The 8,761-nt window shown below is 38.8% G+C and overlaps 2 protein-coding genes across 5 annotated transcripts in view; both read left to right on the forward strand.

Annotated features, from left to right (window-relative positions):
- Positions 1-4,036, forward strand: part of tent4b (terminal nucleotidyltransferase 4B) — a 36,662-nt gene extending 32,626 nt beyond the window's left edge. The window contains exons 8-12 of the mRNA XM_005912985.2: positions 220-346; positions 681-766; positions 948-1,156; positions 1,298-1,444; positions 3,194-4,036. Coding sequence (XP_005913047.1) covers positions 220-346; positions 681-766; positions 948-1,156; positions 1,298-1,444; positions 3,194-3,355 — 731 coding nt within the window. The 3' untranslated portion in view covers positions 3,356-4,036. The remainder of the gene's footprint in view (positions 1-219; positions 347-680; positions 767-947; positions 1,157-1,297; positions 1,445-3,193) is intronic.
- Positions 4,037-6,348: 2,312 nt separating this feature from the next.
- The window catches only part of adcy7 (adenylate cyclase 7), a 65,374-nt gene continuing 62,961 nt past the window's right edge, over positions 6,349-8,761 (forward strand). For 2 of the 4 annotated variants that reach the window (XM_005912982.3, XM_005912983.3), the window contains exon 1: positions 6,349-6,476. The gene's annotated coding sequence lies outside the window, so the exon portion shown is untranslated. Of the gene's footprint in view, positions 7,204-7,829; positions 7,855-8,761 lie in introns of those variants that run through there. The other 2 variants (XM_042218341.1, XM_042218344.1) reach the window with 2 other exon arrangements.

Raw genomic sequence — 8,761 nt, forward strand, 5'->3', positions numbered from 1 at the left:
ATTCTAACCAAATGTAATATATAATAAAGGCGAATAATTATGAAATAGCAGAAACCTTAAAAAGTGCAAGTGGTTAAAGCCATACCTTATCAAAAGATTCAACACAGAACTTAAATGGTAGAAAATGGTGTTGTCATTAAACGGGCAACGTGGAATTGATAATTCTTCATCGTATTGGCGTGTTGGTAATGTTCTCACCTTCTGTCTTGTGTCCCACAGACAATGATGTTGGCCGCAGCTCTTACGGTGCCATGCAAGTGAAGCAGGCGTTTGACTACGCCTACGTGGTGCTCAGCCATGCCGTGTCACCCATCGCCAAATTCTACCCCAACAATGAGAGTGAGAGGTCAGGAACAAATTCAAGAAACTTGCGAGGACTTGTCTAATGCTAATTTAATTTCTTAATACTGAAATTCTCATTCTTTGGACTTAAACAACTGAGACAGTAGAATCAGTGATTGTTTTGATACTGTCACATTCAGAGCGGAGGGTTATCAGCAAAAACAAGGGCTTCTTACAGTTTATCTTCAGTCTGTGAAATGATATCTACTTTCTTATACTTATTAGTTATTGTAAGAAAAAATTTTGTTGCTTGCATCACTTGATGCACACAAACCCTAATAACATTTGTATTCAGACTGCTGTTTTACTATATATTTCTCTCTTGTGTCTTATCACAGTATACTTGGCCGGATCATCCGTGTGACTCAGGAAGTGGATGACTACAGAGAATGGATCCGAAAAAAATGGGGAAGCCCACTAAACAGTATGTTCAGGTTTTCTCATGTGTTTGAAAAAAGTAACTGCAAAGTAACTTTGACCCACTAAAGATCAGCAGTTCACTGTCTGCTGAATGTACTAATAACTCCAGACCAATTGTAGTCCAAATGTAATCTTTACAGGCTTAATGTGTTCACTCTGCATTTGTCTTTTCCCGGCTTCTGTAGAAAATGAAGTCACATTGTTTGAATCGCAGCAGCTTGATGAGCGCAACAACAACGTTCCAGATGACGACAATGATCCTGTGGTGGCTGTACTGTCAACTCCTCTCAGCAAAACCTCCTCCAACTCTTCTTCCCCGTCACTCCGCTCCTCTCCCTCCTCCTCCCCACTGTCGCCGTCTTCCACATCCTCTACTTCCACCTCAAGTGATGGGGTCAGTCCTGTGTCTGCATACATATTTCAAATATGACATTATTGCAAATATCTGTAACATTTAAAGCTTTCTAAGAAAGATTTATAGGTGACAAAATATTTTGGAAATTATATTTTGTAACAAATTTTGTCCCCCACCCAGGACTCTGATAGTACACCTTGTAAGACTGCCAAACAGCAGCCCAGCCGAGGATCCAGTGCTCACAGAGAAAAGTCTGCTGCTGTCAGCAATCACAGAACACAGAGCCACACTACCAGCACTCCACCTGGAGGCAACAAGGGAGGAAAGGTACTCACAGCTTCACATTAAATTCACACATACATCTCAAGATACCACAGACGTATCAATCTAACTTTTGACTAATTGTGATAGTTGTTAACCTCTTTAAATCAAGGATTTATCTTATTGAGATTTTTCAAACAGATCCAGTTTAAGAGCAAAGATTGAGGAACACATAAGACAAAAAGAAATTATAAAGGTTTATAGGTTGCAAGAGGAACTACAGATGCATAAATATAACATTTTAACATTTCAATTGCAAAATCATAGAATGCAACTTAATGTGTTTGCAGTAAATTTGGGCAATATTTAAGAGTAATGGCTAATGTTAGAATGCCCTGTGCTGGTAACTGCTGGATAACTTTGATTTGTATTTATTTTTTCTGGATAATGAAAGATTGCAAAAGAAATGGAGAAGCTTTTCTAGTGTGCTTTTTGTCACATTTCTGCACCATCACTGGCAAGTTACATTGACACTGTACAGCAGGTAAAATATTGAACACATCACCAATTTTCCAAGTAAATGTATTTCTAAAGGTGCTATTGACATGAAATCAACAAAATGTTGGTAACAGCCCATCTAAGCACACATGCAAAGAAATTAAACCATAAGAAATGACCTGAGGGGAAAAAGTGTTGAACACATGAAAAAAAGGGAAGTGCAAAAAGGCATAGCAAGCCATGACTTCAGCTGAAATCTCAGCTCTCGCAAGACCTTTGCAACCTTTTTATTGCAAAACACACAGATGGCATCAGCTACAGAAGAATTTCTAAACTGAAGGTTCCAGTGAGCACTGTTGGGGCCGTAATCCTGAAGTGGAAAGAACATTATTTCACCATAAACCAGGTGTTCCTGCAAGATTTTAGACAAAAGTGAAAATAATTATTACAAGAGTTGTCCAAAAGCCAATGACCACAGAGCTACAGCAGGTACAGTTGTTTCAAAGAAAACAATAAGTATTTTAATGCCATAGTGCACACCATGTCTGGAGGTCAAAAGGCACTGCATATTACCCCCCCAAATACTGCACAAACAGTGAAGTACAAATCAGTTGAGCACTGTGATATAGGGCTGGGCTTTTGTTTTGTTTTTTTTGGGGTTTTTTTTTTTGGGGGGGGGTTCTTCAGCATATGGGACTGGAATGCTTCATAGACTTGAAGGAAAGATGAATGGAAAAATATACCGACACATCCTTGATTAAAAATCTGCTGCCATCTACCAGGAGGATGAAGCTGTAACAAGGATGGATGTTTTAGCAAGACGATGATCCCAAACACTGCCAAGGGACCTCTCAATTGATTTCAGAGAAAGTACAGCTGCTACAATGCCCCAGCCAACCTGACCTGAATCCAACTGAAAGTCAGTGTAACAAAACAAAAACAAATAAAACCTCCCAAATAACTAAAGGTCAGAGTTCATAGAAGGGAACTTTCAGATTTTGAAGACTGTTTGTTTGGACAACTGGGCCAAAATCACACCGCAGGAGGGTCTTGAACAAACAAAGGCTTTTGTACAAAGTATTACTTGTTCAGTACTTTATCCCTGTGTCATGTCTCATTATTACACATAATTTATGGACATCAGTGGTTTGATTTCTTTGCATGTGTGCATTGGATGGGTTGTTACCGACATCTGGTGATTTCATCTAAATGGCACCTCTAGAAATATATTGAGTTGAAGTGCTTATTTTACCTGCTGCATGTCTACGGAAATTCCACCACTATTAATAACTAAATGTTTTGTCCTCTGCCTCAAAGGCCAGGATGTCTCGTTCTCACCAAAAGAGTGGCCATCACGGGCAGCAGACCAACTTCTCCGGTGGCAAAAGCCATCCGAGCAACAAGCCGCACCACCACCAGGCCAGCAGCAAGAGGAGGAAAAATGTGCGAGACTCTACACAAGAGGATCTTTACAGATAGGGTTAATTTTGCTAGCATCACCCCACATCTCCCTTCCTTTTCTGCAACGGACTGTCACATCTTACTTCTGCTGCCAGACTCTAGGCTTGGGAGACTACTAGTATTGAAACATCGTCCAGAACTCTTTCAATCTGGCTTTTCAGGGTGACGAGCAACATCCTCTAGCAGGGAGGAAAAACTCACAAAGAGAATCGTAATTGGAAATGGACATAATTTCATGGACTTGAACTGAAATCACAAAGGGTAAACGGTCAGTTTCCAGCTTTCCAACAGCTTCTTGTAAGGAGTGGGGTTTTTCTTTCCATAGCCAGCACCTACACAATATGCCTCTTGCGCCTCCTGCTGTACAGGAATGGACAGGCCAGGTTTGTGAATCAGCTCTGGAGCCAATACCTGGAACTGCTGGCTGGAAAATAGGATCAAAGGTTTTAAAGAGAAATTAAAGTATGCAAATGGCTTAAAATGTACAAAAAAAAAGTTATGTTGAACAGAAAATGTGTATGAAGATTTTTTTTTTTTTTTTTTTTTAAATGATGGTCACTTACAAATGCAATCAATAAGAGCGGGGAAATAACTTATGCATGATATGTTTTTAGTTGATTTAAATTGTTTTGTTATGTCTAAACAGGTTATAAAAAGATTTGTACAAAAAAAACCACACAAAATAAGCAAAAAACTGTTTAAAAAAAAAAAATCACAACTAAGAGGAACCTATTTCGTATGACATTTTTACAGACAATTTGAAGTCGTATAAACATGCACATTTTGCTCCCGCTGCTTTGGGTCCCATTGCCAACAGAAATCATCAGCATCTAGTTTTTCTCCTGTTTGCTTTCTGAGTGTGCTACAGTGTTAACAGTTAGCCCTGAGTGAGCCTTTGCTCACAATACAGCCCTATAGATGAGCAGAGGGAGCTCGAGTTCTCTTATCCAGCTCAGTCGCATCAGTGTAGAGGCTTTAAGACTACAGGTTTGAAACGTATAGGGCGATAATGGGTTTTATTGGGGGGAGGGGGGACAAAAAAACAACAAAATCCTACACTTGAAAACGTGTCATCAATGCGATAATAATCTGTTTCTCTGATAATTTACAAACTACAAAATCATTTGTATTTGTTAAATGTATTTATTTTTTTATTAATTGTATGAACATAGTATGGATCTATGTGTTTAACATTAGAGCCCATATCTTTGAGTCCTATATTTGAAATGGGATAAGTTGTCGGAAGGTGGGTTGGGGTCGGGCATGTTAGGATACAGGAAGATGCCACCTTTTTATTGTTGTACTACTACTTTTTTTTTTTTTTTTTTTTTTTTTTTTCTTGTTCCACTGACAGTTGAGTGACCAAGGTACTTTAAACAATGTGGTGAGAATTTTCTATTAATGTGGCTGGTCTACCTAGTTTAAGAGAGACTATTTGTTTTACGGTTTATAAATCAACAGAACACTTCTGTCATTGCAGTACAGCAACTAACCTGTAGATGGAGTTATTGCTCCAAGTCTTAATCCACAGAGTTTGGTTGTTTGCATTTGGGGTTTTTTTTTCCTTTTTTTTTTTTTTTTTTTTTTTTTTTTGGGTTTGGGTGTGATTGTGATCGACATAAGCTTGGTGTCTTGTCTGAATAGGCAGCTGCACATAGCAAACTTTCAACTTAAACAGTTTTTCTAGGAGGGAGTCTCACACCGAAGCACAGTGCAGTCCCCTCGTCATCTACCTTTCTCAGATGTGACAAGAATCACCCACAGTAAAACAAGTAGCCAGCAATAACCACCACCTCACGTTATAGAATGCTACTCCACAATGACTACTGTAGCGACACAATGTTATGCTCACCACAGAGCTATGTTATGTTTAGATGGAGCAGGATCAGGACACTTTTAAGTCAACTTACTGTTATTTGGTGTTGAATTATTTAAAAAAAAAAAAAAAAAAAAAAAAAAACAACACAAAAAAAACTAGTTCCACTACCCTTCCAACACCTCACTCATCCTAAAGTACTACAGCTGAGGTTTAAAAATGCAGTATAACAGCGCTGGTCTTGTGGTCGACAGACAAGGAGAAAGGTGAATCAAGTTGTGCCATCTGAATGTCCACTGACCATGTTTCTTCACTGCAGGAAAGCTTTGACCCCAACTGTACTCATTTGAAATGTTTTTCTGCAGCTATTACAATCCATGCAATAAAAACCATATCATTAAACCATATGTTGAGACAAGTTTCTGGTCTGCCTTTGACTTTTATTTTGAATTGTCTGTCTCTTTGTTGACTAAATTAAATAATTGTAAGGTCACTTAAAATGAAACGCAGCATTGTGTTGGGGTGTGAGAGCGACATCTCCAGAGGGGAGCTCATCTGAAAGTCTCCAAGAGCATGAAATGAACCAGTGGTGGAAGTTGATCCAGTGCAAATACTGCTGTATTTGACTGAAATTCTTTTATTTTGCATGCAAATATTGTATGTAACTTATACTCCACATTGTTTCAGTGATTAAAGCTTTAAAATGTATAAACCCTACTAAAAATGTATTGAAAACTTAAACCACAAGGTGGCAGCATCTTACCAAAAAGTTTTATTGTAGGCAACTACGCTAACCAGCATTGCATTCTGTGCAAGTTTGAAATTACAGTCTTGAAAGACGTTTTTATGGTGGTTTTAACAAAACTGCACAGACGTTTCTAGTGTTCTCAGTAAGTACGATGACAGAAATATAAATGCAGTACAGATATTAAGTTAACATCAAAGATAATTGCAGCCACCGTAAGCAAAAATAGTTTTAAACTCTTGTGCAAAACTACTCTTCACACAATACATCTCTTAGTTCATAGGACTCTCCTGCATGAGCCTCAAAATAGTAGCCAATGCTTTCTATACTATATTTAACCGGGTCTGTGGTCTCCCCCTGCCTTTTTTGGGGCTCCCATCTTTGCCCAATGTTGAAAAAAGTCTGGTTAACGCCCCTGGTGTGTGACAGTGATGGAGGAGGGGCGTGCTCGCTTGGCGCAACGCGCGCACGGGCAACTGAAGAGTAGAGAAGAGGCGCACGGGGACCACGCACTCAATGTGCACTTACCGGTTCGTTTATGTACGATTTATTTCCCGGAAGACCTTTAAGTCTCTCAGGTAAGATGCTAAACTCTTGTTTGATTTAAAAAAACTAAACAAAACAAAAACGACCCTTCCTGACACATTAACACCTGCATGCTCAAGAGAAGGGTAACTGGTTGCACGGGGGAAAAAACGGTTAACACAAGGATGTCTCAGCGGAAAACTTTCCATCTCTGGCAACACCTTTTCATTTAAGTCGAGGTTTATATATATGTGTAAATTTGTCGAAGTCTAAAGTTAAATAAAATGACACTTTTCTTGATCTCCGCATCGATTTTCCTTGACGCGTTTTTACCTGCCTGCTCTTGTCATCCAGACTGCAAGAAGTTGAATTGGTTTGTTTCGGAAATGAAGCTACTCACTCCTGGCTCGCTCTAAGCGAGCTGCCTTTGCGAGTTAGAGCTTCAAATGTTAATATTGAAATCCTCTTTGTCACATATTTAGTGCGAGTTTGTTCGAGTTGTAGGTGGAGAAACTGTCTGAAACTGTGAGAAATCAGAAAGTGGATTTATCCCTTGTTCTAAACGGGCTTTCGGTCTGCCATGCGTTTGTGTCAAATGTGTATCTCCTTGTATGTCACCGGGTAATGACTGGTAGTGTTTCTCACTCATTTATTGAGCGCACCCATCCAAATATAACCAGTTTATTTACTTCGGCATGGATTAAACTCTACCAGTGATCCTGTGATGTCTTTTCTCCGTGCTCTGGTGTTCTTCAAACCAACAAGGGCATTTTAGGGAAGGTAATATTTGTTTTTAATAAGTAAGTTGCTTTTTGGCAGGCTGGATGTTGCTGATTTAAAATAGTTTTATCTCTTCAAATCTCTTCCTACAACATATGGTCCCCGTTTCTACCACGAATAGTGCCCGCGTCAGTGCCTGTATACTCATTTCAGAGTGAAACTGGCTTTAGTCCTTTAGTAACTGGAGCACAACACAGTGCGTGCTTCAGAAGGCGCTTTACTGTTTGAGTTTAAAATCGAAATTGAATTTGATTTATTTACAAATCAGTTTAAAATGATCTAATATTAAATGACGTTATCTGCACTTTTTAATTAGTGGTCATTAAAACAACAGTTGTGGAGCTGTGCTGCGAGATCCCAGAGAAAGCAGCATGTGTCATTTTTAATGAAATCAAAATAACTAACCATCCGATTTTAATAATATTTTAACTTCTCACACAGTGTTCGTCCATTTCTTTTTAGATATCCATCTATGAGCTCAGATTTCATTTAAGTGGATTTAAAATGACCTTAAATTGATTTTAATAATATATTCACAATACAGAAAAACGTTGATTCCCATATCTCACTGACAACAGTTTTCACTGGGGCTTCTTTAATTTTGCAGGAAATGGTCCGTGTATTATTTGGGTGCATCACAGTGAGTGTGAGGTAGTTTTATTATTATCTTAAAGTTAGAGACATATTAAGAGCTATTTTTGTTGTTGTGAAGTTCAGTCTGTTTCCTAAATAGAAAGCAACCGCACATTGTCAGCCCATGTATTTATTGAGCCAGCAGTGTGCATAATTTTGCCTGAATGTAATGTTACAGCATAGGTGATGTGATCTCTGAAAACAGAACATACAGGACATAGTTTTAAGGGATTATAATGGTCGGCTGATGTATAGCTTTTCAGGCAAATCTGTTTATGTGCACACAGTCCACTCGCTTGCTTTGGTCTGAATAGAAGATTAGACATCAGCCGAACAGCTTACATACACAACTCGCAATATATGGCTTCACTTGAAATCGGTCTTTGTGATAATTTATTGCAAATAGTTTGAGAAATGATATGTAAACTCCATCACATCTGAGTATTTAATGTTGCACTTCCTCAGCTGTTACTTTCCGTAAAGTGAAGCTGCAGCGAAGTCATTTCTTGGCATCGTCAGGTAGTTTAAACTGTGGATGAAGGCCATATTACTTCTCCTAAGAGCCAGGAAGAGATTGTGTAGCTGTACAAGTGACTTCTGAAAACACCAATTGGCTTTGTGTTTCTTCTCTACAAAGCTGTTCTGGTGATAAACTCTTTACATGGCTTAAAAGCTTTTTTTTTTGTTTGTTTGTTTACGCTGTGATGACGTGTATGAATGTGTAAACCCAAGAACCGAATGACATATGCATTCCTGCCATCATATTCTGGGTACATGGATAGGCTAATTCTCATGTTTCTGCTTGTTTGAGCCTACTCACTGTTACTGACTCCATCGGGATAAGAGACATAGCTTCTGTGGGGCGGCTGTGTATCACTTGCTTGATTACTAATCTGATCCCTTTTCCAATTCTCATAAGTACAGG

This window comes from Haplochromis burtoni, unplaced genomic scaffold, assembly GCF_018398535.1.
Source record: "Haplochromis burtoni strain Fernald_Lab_line unplaced genomic scaffold, NCSU_Asbu1 Contig_2, whole genome shotgun sequence".
Lineage (NCBI taxonomy): Eukaryota > Metazoa > Chordata > Actinopteri > Cichliformes > Cichlidae > Haplochromis > Haplochromis burtoni.